Source organism: Herpailurus yagouaroundi, unplaced genomic scaffold (genome assembly GCF_014898765.1).
Source record: "Herpailurus yagouaroundi ecotype Mexico unplaced genomic scaffold, PumYag 77, whole genome shotgun sequence".
Classification (NCBI taxonomy): Eukaryota; Metazoa; Chordata; class Mammalia; order Carnivora; family Felidae; genus Herpailurus; species Herpailurus yagouaroundi.
Genome location: NW_024412388.1, coordinates 36,329,871 through 36,346,186, shown reverse-complemented (window position 1 = coordinate 36,346,186; position 16,316 = coordinate 36,329,871). Strand labels below are relative to the sequence as shown.

Below are 16,316 nucleotides of genomic sequence, written 5' to 3'. Positions count from 1 at the left end.
CTTAACACTGAGGTTTGCTGTATGTGTGGGACGCCACAAGGATGGAGAGTAGGTGAAATGGCACTGTCGAGAGGGCCAGCGCCAACACGCAGGAGCTTGGGCTTGCAGCAGGGCAGTTCGCCAGCGGGGAATCCAGCACCCGCCCTAGGCCAGAGCCCCGTTGTCCCTGGAGCCGCCGCTACTCGCGAGCGGAAAAACACTGCGCACGCGCAGACCCGGCGAGAGGCACCCTCCAGTGGGCCTGGCCTCGCCTCCAGCTCTACGCTGACCGCACTTCCCAGTCACCTCTGCCTCTTCGGCCCTGCTGTTTCCCCCCGCCCTCTCCGCGCCGGCGCTGGCGCCGGTAGCTACTGCGCGCGCAGAGCCTGAGCAGGCGCCGGCGGGAAGGGGAAGAGGCGGGTAAGAACGGCCTGCGTCCGGGTGCGACCATGACAGGGTTGGGAATGTCCTCTTCGGCTCTCACAGCTCTTGGGACCCCTAAGGAGGGGAGCCTCTGGAACTGGTTCCTCATGCAGCTCAGGCGTGCCTCTGATAGTCGAAATGTTTTCGCCCTCACCTTTCGTTAGGTCTGGTCCGCTCCGCTTCTGCCTCTCCTTTCCCCGCCCCCACCGGGGAATCCTCAGGCCCCTAGCCTGTCCGCTAGCCCCAGACAAGTCTCAGTTTCCTTACCCGCCATTTAGGTAGTGCCCAGTGTTTATCTGCTTGTAGTGTCGCGGTAGCTGTGACTCTCCAGGTCCCCAATTCAAACACACAAAGAGCCTCGTTTTTTTGACGCTTGCTTTTTCTGACACCCTTTGCTTAAGGAGCTTCCCGATGCTCTCAGCAATGAAGTCAAGGCCACCAGACAGGTCTTCTTTACTTCCGAGCATCTCCATCTAATTATCTGCCTTTCGTGGTTTGGTTTCTTGAGGTACGTCCTTTACCTCCATATGCAGTTTCCCGGAGTTAATGTGCTTTCCTTTTGGAAGTACGCGTGTGCTGCCGTTTGGAATGAAGTTCTTCACTGGCAGTGGGGTAGTATCAGCAGTTACTAAGAAGCATGGTAATATTAGAATTTCTGCTGTCGGCTACCCGAGTGGATGGATATTCAGTGAACCCCCCCTTTTTTTTTTTTTTTTTTTAGCAGGGGGCAGCATTTTAGCTCAGTGGCAGTGCTTGATGCCTTGAAGTTGGGGTCAGAGGAAGATACCTTGTAATTAAGCCACTGGGGTCCAAAATCTGCTGACTGGAAGAAATCTAAAGCAAAAAAAAAAAAAGCCTAACAGCCATGTCATGTTTAATAATATCTGCAGGTCAAATTTCTATGTAGAGACAAATGCACTGTTTGCTTTTATATGCCAGCTAAATGTAATATGTTGACATTCTGTAAATGCTGATGTGAAGTTTTAGCAGCTGACTTGGAACCTCTTAATCAAATTTCTGAATTCCTGGATAATCATGATAATCAGCTTAGTTAGTTTTACTTTGATAAATTTGACTGATTGCTATAAACTTAACCACTTTTTTTTCTAACATCAGCCCACACCTTTCTGTCAGTCTTATTACTAATTCCCTTTGGTGCCTAAATTACAAAACCTTAGTCATCTTAGATTTCCCCTGTGCTTCATCTCCAGATGTCTTATATTACTGAATCTCAGTAGGCTTCTTTATTCAAAAAGTAAGTTGGATTTATCCCTTGATTCTCATTATTGAAGCTGTAAAGCTGTTTTCAAGGACTTTGCTGCCTCTCAGTTCATCCCTTGGAAGGTTCATATAACAGTTCTGAAACATGATTGTTGTCATGTTTACTCTTGAGCCTATAAAGGCTCATGTCTACATTTCTGCACTTGAGTTTCAAAGCCTTTTTTCTCTATAACCTGGCCTAGTAATTCCTGTGCATGTGATATGGTGGGAAAAGGCCAGGATTTAGAGTAAAAAGACTTAGATTCAAATATTGAGAGTATTGTTATACTAACACTGTGTCCTTGGGAAACTTTTTCAGTTTCCTTCTCTCTCACTTCAAAAAAAATTTTTTTTGATGTTTATTTATTTTTGAGAGAGAGAGAGAGAGAGAATGTGAGGTGGGGAGAGGCAGAGAGAGAAAGAGACACAGAATCTGAAGCAGGCTCCATGCTTCGAGCTGTCAGCACAGAGCCCAACGCCAGGCCCGAACTCATGCTGTGAGATCATGGCCTGAGCCAATGTCAGATGCCCAACCAACTAAGCCACCCAGGTGCCCCTTTATCTCTCACTTCAAATAACAGTATCTTATTTTTTTTAATTTTTTTTTAATGTTTATTTTTGAGAGAGAGAGAGAGGGAGACACAATCTGAAGCAGGCTCCAGGCTCTGAGCTGTCAGCACAGAGCCTGATGCAGGGCTTGAATTCATGAGTGGTGAGACCATGACCTGAGCTGAAGTCGGATGCCCAACTGACTCAGCCACTCAGGCACCCCTCAAATAAAAGTATCTTTTCTTCTAGACTCTTAATTATTGTGAGAATTACAATTGGCAGAATGTGTGGAATAATTATCATAGTTAAACAAAAACAACCTAAGCTATTGTTATTTCTCATTGTATTCATTCATTTCATAAACAGTTGAAAACCTCATGTATGTTAGATACTGGCGCTACTGCTATGAAAGATAGTCTGTTCCTTTAAGGGACTGTCTTTCAGGGAGCTTTCAGAGAACATATGTATCTATAGGGAGTAAGGTGGTAGTATCTGACAAGGTAAAGTGTGATATAGGCTGTAAAATAGGTAAGCTTAGGGTGAGCACCAAATCCAGAGGAGAGAGGAACAGGGATGGTTCTGCAGGAAATTATGTTTGAACAGAGTCTTGAATTATAGCAAAGATCCAAAAGGAAAAGGTGAGGAAGGATGCCTTGAAAGAGACACTTATAGAGAACTGCAAATTGTTAGGTTTTGTTGGGGTATTAAGTTCAAATAGGAGTATGGGAAATAGGACTGGACAGGTAGAGGTGAGATTTTAAGGGCTTTGTGTGCTCAGAGAAATGTGTAAATTGAAGGATTATAAGTAAACAGTTGGCCTGATCACTTTTTTTTTTTTTTAGTGTTTATTTTTTGAGAGCTAGAGCATGAGCAGGGGAGGGGCAGAGAGAGGTAGCCAGAGGATCCAAAGAGGACTTGGCGATGACAGCAGCGAAATCGGTTGCTCAACCAACTGAGGCACTCCCACAATTGGTTTTTGAAAATTTGTTCTGACTAGAGTATGTTCTTCCCTTACTACAGTATACAAAAACTTATGTCTTTGTGCCTTATTTTCTTTACTTCACCCAGAAGGGCTTATTTCCTCTCTTCATATGTTAATCTTTATCGTTCCGGTCCCATTTCTTTCTTTTTTTTTTTTTTTTAACGTTTATTTATTTTTGAGAGACAGAGTGTTAGTGGAGGAGGGGCAAAGAGAGAGGGAGACGCAGAATCCAAAGCAGTGTCCAGGCTCTGAGCTGTCAGCACAGAGCCCAATGCAGGTCTTGAACCCACGGACCATGAGATCATGACCTGTGTCAAAGTCGGACGCTTACCTGACTGAGCCACCGAGGCACCCCTCTCAGGTCCTATTTCTGCTCTAAAGCGTCCTCCAATTATTTTAGGCCCCATTACTTATTCCCTTCTTTGAAACCCTATTAAGAAAGTATCACATAGTTTAGTCCTTGTTTCATGTGTGTGTTTTTTTTTTTTAATTTTTTTTCAACGTTTATTTATTTGTGGGACAGAGAGAGACAGAGCATGAACGGGGGGAGGGGCAGAGAGAGAGGGAGACACAGAATCGGAAACAGGCTCCAGGCTCCGAGCCATCAGCCCAGAGCCTGACGCGGGGCTCGAACTCCCGGACCACGAGATCATGACCTGGCTGAAGTCGGACGCTTAACCGACTGCGCCACCCAGGCGCCCCACATGTGCGTTTTATGTCCCTAACTAGATTATAAGCTTCTTGAACATGGTCAATGTTTGATATGTGTATGAATAGAAGACATGTTAAGCACAAAATACGTTGTCTGGTCTCCTATTTTGTTTTTCAGGATAGGACCAGATTATGGGCAACAGTTCTTTTAATTAATCTGTCATCATCATGGCTAATGAGGACTGTCCCAAGGCTGGTGATAGTCCTTTTTCATCGGATAAACATGCCCAACTCATCTTGGCCCAGATCAATAAAATGAGGAATGGAGAGCATTTCTGTGATGTGCAGCTGCAAGTTGGGAAGGAAACTTTTAAAGTTCATCGGCTGGTGTTGGCTGCCAGTAGCCCTTACTTTGCAGCTTTGTTTACTGGAGGAATGAAAGAGTCCTCAAAAGATGTTGTACAGATTCTAGGAATTGAAGCTGGAATCTTTCAAATACTTCTAGATTTCATATATACAGGTATGTCAAGTGAGCCTTTAGCTTTGAGTGAAGAGTGGTGTAATCACTCAGGTATTGCAATGGGAATATAAATAAGTTGATACAATTTATATGGAAACTAATTTAACAATACACTATCATCAGTGTTTGAAAGGTTTCTATCTTTTGACCCAGTATTCCTTTTCTAGGAATCATAAGTAATCAATTAGTGCTGCAGGCAAATGTTTACGTACCAGGATGTTTATTGTAGCATTATTTACAATAATATATAATTGAATACAATCTAATTGTCCCTCAGGATATATGATTAAATAAATCATGGCACATGTATATATCATGGAATATTTTTTAGATTTTTCAATTATATTATGGAAGAGTGTTTACAATATATAAAATGAAAAAAAAATTGGATATAAATACTTCTCTAGTTTTATAAAGGAAAAAATTATTTGTATTTACGCACAGGAAAAAGACCAGAGTGTTGATAAGTATTTATCTCTGGATGATGGAATATGGATGATCCTTATTTTCCCCTCTTCTTCTGTTTTTTTTCTGATTTACAATCAGCATGTATACATTTTATTTAAAACTTTTATTTTTAAAATGTTTTTTTTTTTAATTTTTTTTCAACATTTATTTATTTTTGGGACAGAGAGAGACAGAGCATGAACGGGGGGGGGGGGGAGAGAGAGGGAGATACAGAATCGGAAACAGGCTCCAGGCTCTGAGCCGTCAGCCCAGAGCCCGACGCGGGGCTCGAACTCACGGACCGCGAGATTATGACCTGGCTGAAGTCGGACGCTTAACCGACTGCGCCACCCAGGCGCCCCTTTAAAATGTTTTTGAAGAGTTTTAATGACATTAGAAAATGCACACAAAATCTATGAAGTTTAAGTTTTATATGATAGGTAACATAAATATACATGGGAAAAAGATTAAAAAGAAATGCACTAAAGTGTTAATACAGTGTATGTCTGTGGGAAAATGTGTCATTTTCATTTTTATACTTTTATGCCTTAAGGTTTTTTTCTGTGGTGAATATATATTTTATAATTAGAAAACATGTTTGAAAATAAAGACTGTGTTTGGTCATCATGCTTAAAGAACTACTTGATGGGAGATAATTATGTGATCTGATAAAATATTGTTTATTTAACGCATGGTATTTAAGCCTGGAAAATGACAAAAGGTCATTTCTTTGTGTTCTTCATATTGCTTTTTGGAAGATATCAGAAAATAACTCTTAAATTGGAGATTTTAAAAACTATCTTTTAAAAAAAATTTTTTTTAATGTTTATTTCTGAGACAGAGAGAGACCGCATGAGTGAGGGAGAGGCAGAGAGAGAGGGAGACACAGAATGTGAAGCAGGCTCCAGGCTCCCAGCTGTCAGCACAGAGCCCAACGTGGGGCTCCAACTCACAGACCGCGAGATCAGGACCTGAGCTGAAGTCGGACGCTCAACCGACTGAGCCACCCAGGCGCCCCTAAAAATTACTATCTTTAATGCAGCCCTGTCTATTGGCTAATGTACAAATTAGCGTTGAAGGATTTTTTTTTTACCTTTTCTAAATGATTTGTGTGAGCTGAAAACTGTTTCATAAATGCCCCTGCTTCTTTTATTTCCAAAATGTAAATTAACACAGATTAATCTGATGGAATTAGTGAACTACATAAAAACAGAAGCAATACTGCAAAGTGTCTATTCTGCCTCTGTTTAAGGGTAGCAACAAGAGATACTTATTGAAAGACAATGTTCCCGGTACTATCATCATATTGTTGGTGATTAGCACTTCCATCAAATAGATAAAAAGTTGTAAAACCCAGGGGCGCCTGGGTGGCTCAGTCGGTTGAACATCTGACTTTGGCTCAGGTCATGATCTCACCACTTGTGGGTTCGAGCCCCGCGTCAGGCTCTGTACTGACAGCTTGGAGTCTGGAGCCTGCTTTGGATTCTGTGTCCCACTCTCTCTCTCTGCCCCTCCCTCGCTCATGCTCTGTCTCTCTCAAGAATAAATAAAACATTAAAAAAAAAAAGTAGCATGGGGCGCCTGGGTGGCGCAGTCGGTTAAGCGTCCGACTTCATCCAGGTCACGATCTCGCGATCCGTGAGTTCGAGCCCCGCGTCGGGCTCTGAGCTGACGGCTCAGAGCCTGGAGCCTGTTTCCGATTCTGTGTCTCCCTCTCTCTCTGCCCCTCCCCCGTTCATGCTCTGTCTCTCTCTGTCCCAAAAAATAAATGTTGAAAAAAATTTAAAAAAAAAAAAGTAGCAAAACCCAGAGAAATAAATAGTACTGAGCATATTTGGGAGAAACAACATTCTAGAATACTGAAATTTAAGGTTAAAATAGTTAAGAATAGCATTTGGCTACTAGTAGAAGATATAAAGTGGCTTAACAAGATAGAAATTTATTTTTCCACAAAAGTGAATTCATAGTAGGCATTCCAAGGATGGTAGGGTGGTTTCATGATGTCATTAGCATCCTATTATTTTCCCAACATTTCGCTCTACCATCTATGGCTTGTAGCTTCTAATCTCGTATCGCTGAACTCCAGCCAGTGGAAGGAGGAAGGGGAAAAGGCAGAAGGGCCTGCTAGCTAAGTCCATGCTCTTTTTAACTTTTTCTGTTAGCCCTACCCAGTAACTGCTGCATATATCCCATTGGCCAAATAGTAAATAACTCATCCCTATCTGTAAGGGAGACTAAGAAATGTAATTTGCAGCAGAGCACAATTACCACCCACAGCAAAATCAAGGTTCTCTTAGTAAAGGATGAAAAGAAAATGGATATTGAGTATTTATTGGACAGAGAACTTTGCAGTCTTTGATATAATTTGTTCTTAAAAAACATGTTCTTTCACTGCAATAGCATTTCCTTTTGGGGGGATGTGGGCACAGCAAAACCTGTTATTCTATTGATCTCTCCTTTGGATTTATCTATACATTCTTCTTTTTTTTTTTTTTAATCCTTATTTATTTTTGAGAGAGAGACAGAGTGTGATCAGGGGAGAGAGAGAGGGAGACACAGTATCTGAATATCTGAAGCTCTGAGCTGTCAGCACAGAGCCTGACGCGGGGCTTGAACCCACAAACCGTGAGATCATGATCTGAGCAGAAGTCGGATGCTCAACCGACTGAGCCACCCAGGCGCCCCTATCTATACATTCTTTATTAACCATTCCCAGTTCTAACAGATCTTAACAGTTTTTTCTCACATTAGATTTTTATATACTTCACTTAAAATCAAATAACCTGGGTTTGTGATCTAGTTCTGTCACTAATTAGCTATTTGATACAAGGCATTTCCATTTCTTTAGTCAATCATTCATTCTTTCAACAGATATTTATGAATACTTTTTTAAAGGTAAGCTCTATGCCCATTGTGGAGCTTGAACTCACAACCCCTGAGATCAAGAGTTGTATGCTCTACTGACTGAACCAGCCAGGCGCTCCACATGAATACTTTTCGTGAGCTAAGCACTTGGGATATGATAGTACACCAGATAGGCAGAGCCTCTGCCTTCACAGAGCTTTATAGATAGTGCAGTTAGGTACTTACAAATTTGAAATCAGCTTGTGAGAACCTCATTTTCCTTAGCTGTTAAGTGGGGATAGCATTTCATAATTCATGTGAAGGTTAAATGAGATAAATTTTAATAAATGTAAAAGTGCTTTTTGTAAGCTATAAAGCCTTATTAAGTTATAGGGCATTCTTTGTATTGCTCTCAAGTAACTCTAGGCTTTATCCAGTAACAGTCATTCAGTCTTCATAGATCACAACCCATAATCTTACCTTGTCCAAATTTGTAGTGAATTCTCATTTCGTTCAACTAAGTCTTACCTCCATTTTCTCTGCAGCCACTACCATTTGCTCCCATGGTGGATTCCATTTCTTATACTTTCAGAAATCCCCGTTTGCATTCAACAAGCCATATTCTTCCTCTTACCATAATCTCTTTGGCCATTCATTTATTTAAGACAAATTTTTTGAACACCTGTGGATGCTAGGCATTGAGAATACAGAAGGGACAAACCTTCCCCCCAACAGACTTTATAAATCTTATTGGGAATACAAACTTTAGATAAATAGTTTAGTGGAGTGAATATCATAAAGGGGATGAAGGGCAAGTATAAGATTGAATTGAGAGTTTATCCTTATCAGGTAGGAGAATTAGTGTTTTTTTTTTCCCCCTTCTAATTTTTTTTTTCAACGTTTATTTATTTTTGGGACAGAGAGAGACAGAGCATGAACGGGGGAGGGGCAGAGAGAGAGGGAGACACAGAATTGGAAACAGGCTCCAGGCTCCGAGCCATCAGCCCAGAGCCTGACGCGGAGCTCGAACCCACGGACCGCGAGATCGTGACCTGGCTGAAGTCGGACGCTTAACCGACTGCGCCACCCAGGCGCCCCTTTTTTTTCCCCTTCTAAATAGAATTGACTATTTGGTATTCTCTCAAAGTCACATATGTAAATATATGAAAGTGAAGCCATCTAGAAAGAGAGTGGTATACATAGTTACTAAATGTTAAGTATTTAAAACTTCTCATATGGTATAGACTCCTGATTATACCTAGTATTAAAAATTAATGTTTGTATGGCACTTTATCATAATTGAAGATGGAGACCCTGCATTACTCACCTCAGTGCCTTAGTAAATGTTAGATGCATTATGTTAAACAGCCTTATGTTAAAAGCATGGACTTTGATAGCAATCCTTACCCCAATCACTTGATCATGTGACTTGGTGACAAATTATTTAAAGTTTTTGATTCTGTTTTGATAGAAAAAGAAAAAAATAATATCTATTATATGGGGTTGTGGTGACAGTTAAATGAATGTCTAAAACAATTAATGTGTCTATCCATTGTAAGTGTTCCATAAATGTTAATTATCATCATTTAGTTTTCTGCTCTTCCCACAAATCCTTTGTTGCTTTTTTTTAAAATTATTTTAAAAAGTTTATTTTTAAGGTTTATTTATTTTTGAGAGAGAGAGAGAGATTGAGAGTGAGAAAGAGTGCGAGCAGGGAAGGGGCAGAGAGAGAGGGAGGTACAGAATCCGAAGCAGGCTCCAGGCTCTGAACTGCTATGAGACCATGATCTGAGCTGAAGTCAGATGCTTAACCAACTGACTGTCAGATGCTTAACCAACCACCCTGTTGCTTTTTATTTAGCATCTATCAACTCTGCAAACACTAAGCTATCAGTTAATATATTAAATTATATTAAATAAATAATGCTTTTTGACCATAAGTCAAATGTTTGTTTTATTTTTTGGTTAATTTGTCTCCCTACTTCCCTAGGTATAGTGAACATAGGCGTGAATAATGTCCAGGAGTTGATTGTTGCAGCAGACATGCTACAGTTGACTGAAGTTGTTAATCTTTGCTGTGAATTTCTGAAAGGACAAATTGATCCACTGAACTGCATTGGGATCTTTCAGTTCTCTGAGCAAATTGCCTGCCATGATCTTTTGGAATTCACAGAAAACTACATTCATGTCCATTTCTTGGAGGTTCATAGTGGGGAAGAGTTCCTGGCACTTACAAAAGATCAACTGATCAAAATTTTGCGAAGCGAAGAGCTTAGTATTGAGGATGAATATCAGGTCTTCTTAGCTGCAATGCAATGGATTCTGAAGGATCTGGGAAAAAGAAGAAAATATGTGGTGGAAGTGCTAGAACCAATTCGATTCCCTTTATTACCTCCTCAGAGGCTTTTAAAGTATATTGAAGGTAATTTTTTTGTTGCTTGTCAAATGAGTCAATATCCAGTGGCTTTTTCTGTTGAAATGTGATAATGTTTTCATTTTTCAGTCCAATAGCAGACATTTATTGAATGATTACTATATGCAAGATACAACTTTTGTGTTTTGTGGATAGTGGTATTCAGTATTTGTAGCCATTATTTTAATCAAACCTTTACATACCTTTCTTGAGATTAAATACTAAGGGAGATTAGAGGTATAAATAAAATCAGTGACAGAGCTAAAATACCACTGCTGTTTTTGGTAATACTGATTATATTTCAGTGTAAGATAAATTCAGCAAAACCTGTCATTTGAGGAGAATGCATATGCTAAAAACAAAACCCAAACTCAATAAATCCTGTAAGTCTTCTCTTTATAAAATTAATTTTAGGGGCGCCTGGGTGGCGCAGTCGGTTAAGCGTCCGACTTCAGCCAGGTCACGATCTCACGGTCCGTGAGTTCGAGCCCCGCGTCAGGCTCTGGGCTGATGGCTCAGAGCCTGGAGCCTGTTTCCGATTCTGTGTTTCCCTCTCTCTCTGCCCCTCCCCCGTTCATGCTCTGTCTCTCTCTGTCCCAAAAATAAATAAACGTTGAAAAAAAAAATAAATAAATAAAATTAATTTTATATTCACTCCTGGGTGGCTCAGTCAGTTAATTGTCTGACTCTTGATTTTGGTTCAGGTCGTGAGCTCATGGTTTGTGGGATTGAGCCCTGAGTTGGGCTCCCTGTGGAACCTGCTTGGGATTCTGTCTCCCATTCTCTACCCCTCCCCTGCTTATGCTCTCTCTCTCTCTCTAAGTAAATAAATAAACATTTAAAAAAATAATAAAAATGAATTTTATATTGATACAGTATCATAGCTTCTAAGTAGCCTTTGAATTATCTTTAGGTATGAAACTTTGAAAATACTTTTCATCATAGTATAAAATAGTTTAAATTGTTATATTAGAAGAATGATAATATGTATTTAAATTATTCATTAATTAAGATTTTATTTTTAAGTACTCTCTACACCCAATGTGGAGCTTGAGCCCACAACCTTAGTATTAAAAGTTACCTGCCCACTGACTGAACCAGCCAGGCACCTCATATTTAAATTTATTTATTTATTTATTTATTTATTTATTATTTATTTATTTATTAATGTTTGTTTATTTTTGAAAGAGTACAAGTGGGGGAGAGGCAGAGAAGGAGACAGAGGATCCAAAGCGGACTTGGCACTGAGAGTGGAGAGCCTAATGTAGGACTCAAACTCAAAAACCGTGACCTGAGCCACCCAGGCATCCTAAATTTATTTTTAAAAACTACCTTAGACCTTCGGAATACAAGCTGGTGCAGCCACTCTGGAAAACAGTATGGAGGTTCCTCAAAAAACTAAAAATAGAACTACCCTATGACCCAGCAATTGCACTACTAGGCATTTATCCAAGGGATACAGGTGTGCTGTTTCAAAGGTACACATGCACCTCCATGTTTATAGCAGCACTATGAACAATAGCCAAAGTATGGAAAGAGCCCAAATGTCCATCGATGGATGAATGGATAAAGAGGTGGTATGTTTATACAATGGAGTATTACTTGGCAATCAAAAAGAATGAAATCTTGTCATTTGCAACTACGTGGATAGAACTGGAGGGTATTATCCTAAGTGAAATTAGTCAGTCAGAGAAAGACAAAAATCATATGACTTCACTCCTATGAGGACTTTAAGAGACAAAACAGATGAACATAGGAAAGGGAAGCAAAAATAATATAAAAGCAGGGAGGGGGACAAAACAGAAGAGATATATAAATATGGAGAACAAACTGAGGGTTACTGGAGGGGTTGTGGGAGGGGGGGATGGGCTAAATGAGTAAGGGACATTAAGGAATCTACTCCTGAAATCATTGTTGCACTATATGCTAACTAATTTGGATGTAAATTAAAAAAAAAAAAAGTTAATTAAAAAAAAAAAAAAAAAACACCTACCTTAGACCTGGTTTTAAGATTTGAAGCTCTTACCCTTATTGTGCATTGAAACTTTAGGATATGACTGAGTTACAAATGAGCTTTTTTTTTTTTTTAATTTTTTTAACATTTATTCATTTTTGAGAGACACGGAGAGACAGAGCCTGAGCAGGGAAGGGGCAGAGAGAGGGAGACACAGAATCTGAAGCAGGCTCCAGGCTTTGAGCTGTCAGCACAGAGCCTGATGCAGGGCTTGAACTTATGAACTGCAAGATCATGACCTGAGTGCAAGTTGGATGCTCCACTGACTGAGCCACCCAGGCGCCCTGCAAATGAGCTTCTTATGAATTAAATACACCACTAGCATTAAAGGTATAATTCTGTGAAAAAATTATATTTAATATGGGGGTGCCCGTCTGGCTCAGTCGGTTAGGCTTGTGACTTGATTTCAGCTCAGGTCATAATCTCAAGGCTCATGAATTTGAGCCCTGCATCAGACTCCCCACTGACAGTGCAGAGGAACCTGCTTGGGATTCTCTCTCCCTCTCCCTCTCTCTACCCCTCCCCATTTGTGCTCTCTCAAAATAAATAAGTAAACTTAAAAAAAAGAAAAAAATTATACTTAATGTGGATTTTTAGTTTTTTTTCTACTCTTAACAGTGTTAACAGAATTTTGTAGGTTTTTCTGAATGTTATCTTTTATTAAGACACATATATTACTCAATCAGTTCTCATTATTCACAGTCATTATGCTCTGTAAAGTTGCCACAAACTTTGAATTGGCAAATACTGAAACATTGTTCCTAGGGGAAATACTGGGTAAGTTCTTACTCTGGTCACAATATTTTTGCCAGATGATCAATACATAACCTTGTTTTATGTGTGTGTCTATCAGAAGCACCTTATTTAATTTATATACTTGATTCATTAATGTTGAACTCATAGCCAACAGCACTATAACTCATGCCTGAATGAAACCTATCCAATACATGTATTAATTCCATAAGGTATATCACAGGCTTCCTGCAATTAGGAACACTAGACAGCACTTCAAAAGTAGGTGTGGGGTCATTTTTAACAATGAAGTCAACAAAGCACAAAAATGTGAAAAGCATGGCACCAAAGAGACTGTGAAAAGGACATTTGTTTATAGTATGAGAGCTGAAATAAGAGGCAAAGCATCACCTTTTTCAGTTCTCACCTGGAAACATGCATGTCAGGTGATTCATACTTTTTGCCACTCTGTGGCATATCTGTGAATGACTAGGAAAGCTCTGTGAGTTTTAATTTAGGTTACAAATGCATTTTAGTGAGTACATGTATTCCCAAATAAGGAGTCCACAAATAATGAAGACTGACTGTATTTAAATGCTAAAAAAGAAAAGAGAAATTATCCAGACACATTTCTGTGGAATCATGAGAATTTAGGAATAGGGCAAAAGCTTTCCCCTGCTCGCTCTCTCTCAAATATTTAAAAAAGAGAGGGGGGCGCTTGGGTGGCTCAGTCAGTTAAGCATCCAATCTTAGTTTCAGCTCAGGTCATGATCCCCCAGTTCATGGGTTCAAGCCCTGCATCGGGCTCAACGCTGAGAGTGCAGAGCCTGGGTGGGATTCTCTCTTTCTCTCTCTCTCTAGCTCTCTACTTTAAAAAAAAAAAAAAAAGTAAAGAAAGAATGAAGTTCTTTTGGGGCACCTGTGTGGCTCAGTCAGTTAAGTGTCTGACTTCTGCTCAGGTCATGATCTCATGGTTTGTGAGTTTGAGCCCCTTGTCGGGCTCTTTGCTGACAGCCCAGAGCCTGGGGCCTGACTTGGATTCTGTGTGTCCCTCTCTGTCTGTCCCTCCCCTGCTCGCACTGTCATGCTTTCTCTCAAAAATAAATAAAAACAGGGGCGCCTGGGTGGCTCAGTCGGTTAAGCGTCCAACTTCGGCTCAGGTCGTGATCTCGCAGTCTGTGAGTTTGAGCCCCGTGTCGGGCTCTGTGCTGACAGCTCAGAGCCTGGAGCCTGCTTCTGATTCTGTGTCTCCCTCTCTCTCTGACCCTCCCCCCATTCATGCTGTGTCTCTCTCTGTCTCAAAAATAAATAAATGTTAATAAATAAATACATAAATACATAAATACATAAATAAATACATTAAAAAAAAAAAAGGCTGGATTCTCAACCAACTGAGCCACCCAGGTACCCCAAGCTTTTTTTTTTTTTAAATAGGGTCTCTATATTTTTTTAAATGTTTACTTACATATTTTGAGAGAGAGACAGAGAGACAGAGAGACAGTATGCACGTGGGGGAGGGGCAGAGAGAGGGTGAGAGAGAGAATCCCAAGCAGGCTCCGCACTGTCAGTGCAGAGCCTGAGGCAGGGCTTGATCCCACGAACTGTGGGATTATAACCTGAGCCAAAGTGAAGAGTCAGATGCTTAACCAACCAGATGCGTAGCCACCCAGGCACCCCAATAGGATCTATATTCTTAAGTAATTCTATCCTATGAAGCATTTATGGCAAGTCTGTTTCTGTTTTTGGCTAATGTTTTCTTCCAGACTGAATTCTTCAATCTCCTTCTTTTCTTTCTCCTGGGATATATTTTATTTATTTAGTTTTTAATTTTTATTTTATTTTTTAATATAATGTTTATTTCTTTTTGAGAGAGAGTGAGAGAGAGAGAGAGACAGAGTACAAGCAGGGTAGGGGCAGAGAGAGAGGGAGACCCAGAATCCAAGGCAGGCTCCAGGCTGTGAGCTGTCAGCACAGAGCCTGATGCAGGGCTCCAACTCACAAACCACGAGATCATGACTTGAGCCGAAGTTGGATGCTTAACAGACTGAGCCACCCAGGCGCCCCTCCTGGGATATATTTTAATAGTTGAATTGTTATTTCTTGATCTATTGCTCAACATGAGATCTATGCATAACATGAGAAACTTTGTTTAAACCAGTTTAGCTCTGATAATGTAAGAGTTAATTCTCCTTGACACCTTTTTTGCCTACTAATGTAACTACTTTGTTTCTTACATCTAAAATTTGAGGACTGTGTTGTATTTTGGCCACTTCTTTCTAACCAAAGGTATGATGGTGGTAGAAGAACAGAGATCTGGTAAGGCTTAGATATTTGCTTAAGGACCTGGGCTCTGAGCTCTCTCTCAAATCCAATTATTGATCTTGTGTCAGGGCTTACTTAACCCATGTAAGGATGTGTCTTACTAGTGTGGACTTTAGCTGGTACTGTGCTCTGTTAGATGGCAAGCTCTGGTGATTCTACATTTACTGATGGCCCTATAAAGGATTTCTTTTTTTTTTTTTTTAACATTTTATTATTAATTTTTGAGAGAGAGAGAATGTGAGCTACGGATATGCAGAGAGAGAGGGGGGCATAGCATCCAAAGAGGGCTCTGTGCTGACAGCAGAGAGCCCAATGAGGGGCTTGAATTTATGAACTATGAGATCATGACCTGAGCCCAAGTTGGATGCTCAACAGACCAAGCCACCCAGGTGCCCAAAGGATTTCTTTTCTTTTTTTTTTTTTTTTAATGTTTTATTATTTATTTTTGAGAGAGACAGACAGAGCACGAATGGGGGAGGGGCATAGAGAGAAGGAGACACAGAATCCAAAGCAGGCTCCAGGCTCTCAGCTGTCAGCACAGAGCCCAGTGCCCAAAAGATCATGACCTGAGCCAAAGTCAGAGGCTTAACCAACTGATCCACCCAGGTGCCCCCCAAAGGATTTCTTTTAATGTTTTTTCTTTGACTTCTCAGTTCTGCTTTATACCTGCTCATTCTACCTTTCCAAATTATTAGGCTTTAGTGAGAATTCTCAAGATTTCCTTGGTTGACCTTGTTTCCTCAATATTGCTTCTAGGCTTCAAGGCTTGGAGATAGTCCCTTGCTGGCATATTTGGTGCCTTTGTGCAAATTAGAAAATAGTGCCCTTTCACAGGGCAAGATCTTAGAGCTTGCCAAGTGGGACACAGGTTGACTTTTATCCCCACTTCACCTCAGCTAAGGATCCTTGTGCAGGAACAATCTACCCAATCATGCTCAAAGTCTTTTTGAGGAGATGGACCTCGTTCCACTAGAATCTTTTGTTTCTTGCTTTGACTATCATTTTTAAAAGTATATGACATAATTTTATATCTTTTTGTTTTTAAGTTGTAAATGTAGGTATTGGGCTATTTTATTTTTCCATTTTGTTGGATAATTGTGATCCTGTTTCACTTTGCCATCTTTGGAAATCCTAATGCATGTGTTTTCAAACTAGATATAATGAAGCATATTGTTAAAAA

General features: G+C 40.3%; 1 protein-coding gene across 6 annotated transcripts in view; it reads left to right on the top strand.

The window, feature by feature from the left end:
• The first annotated feature begins 285 nt into the window (after positions 1–285).
• Positions 286–16,316, top strand: part of IPP (intracisternal A particle-promoted polypeptide) — a 42,910-nt gene continuing 26,879 nt past the window's right edge. For 5 of the 6 annotated variants that reach the window (XM_040470068.1, XM_040470065.1, XM_040470066.1 and 2 more), the window contains exons 1-3: positions 406–910; positions 4,023–4,364; positions 9,646–10,077. In XM_040470068.1, the coding sequence (XP_040326002.1) occupies positions 4,073–4,364; positions 9,646–10,077 (724 nt within the window). In that variant the 5' untranslated portion in view covers positions 406–910; positions 4,023–4,072. The other variant, XM_040470064.1, reaches the window with a different exon arrangement.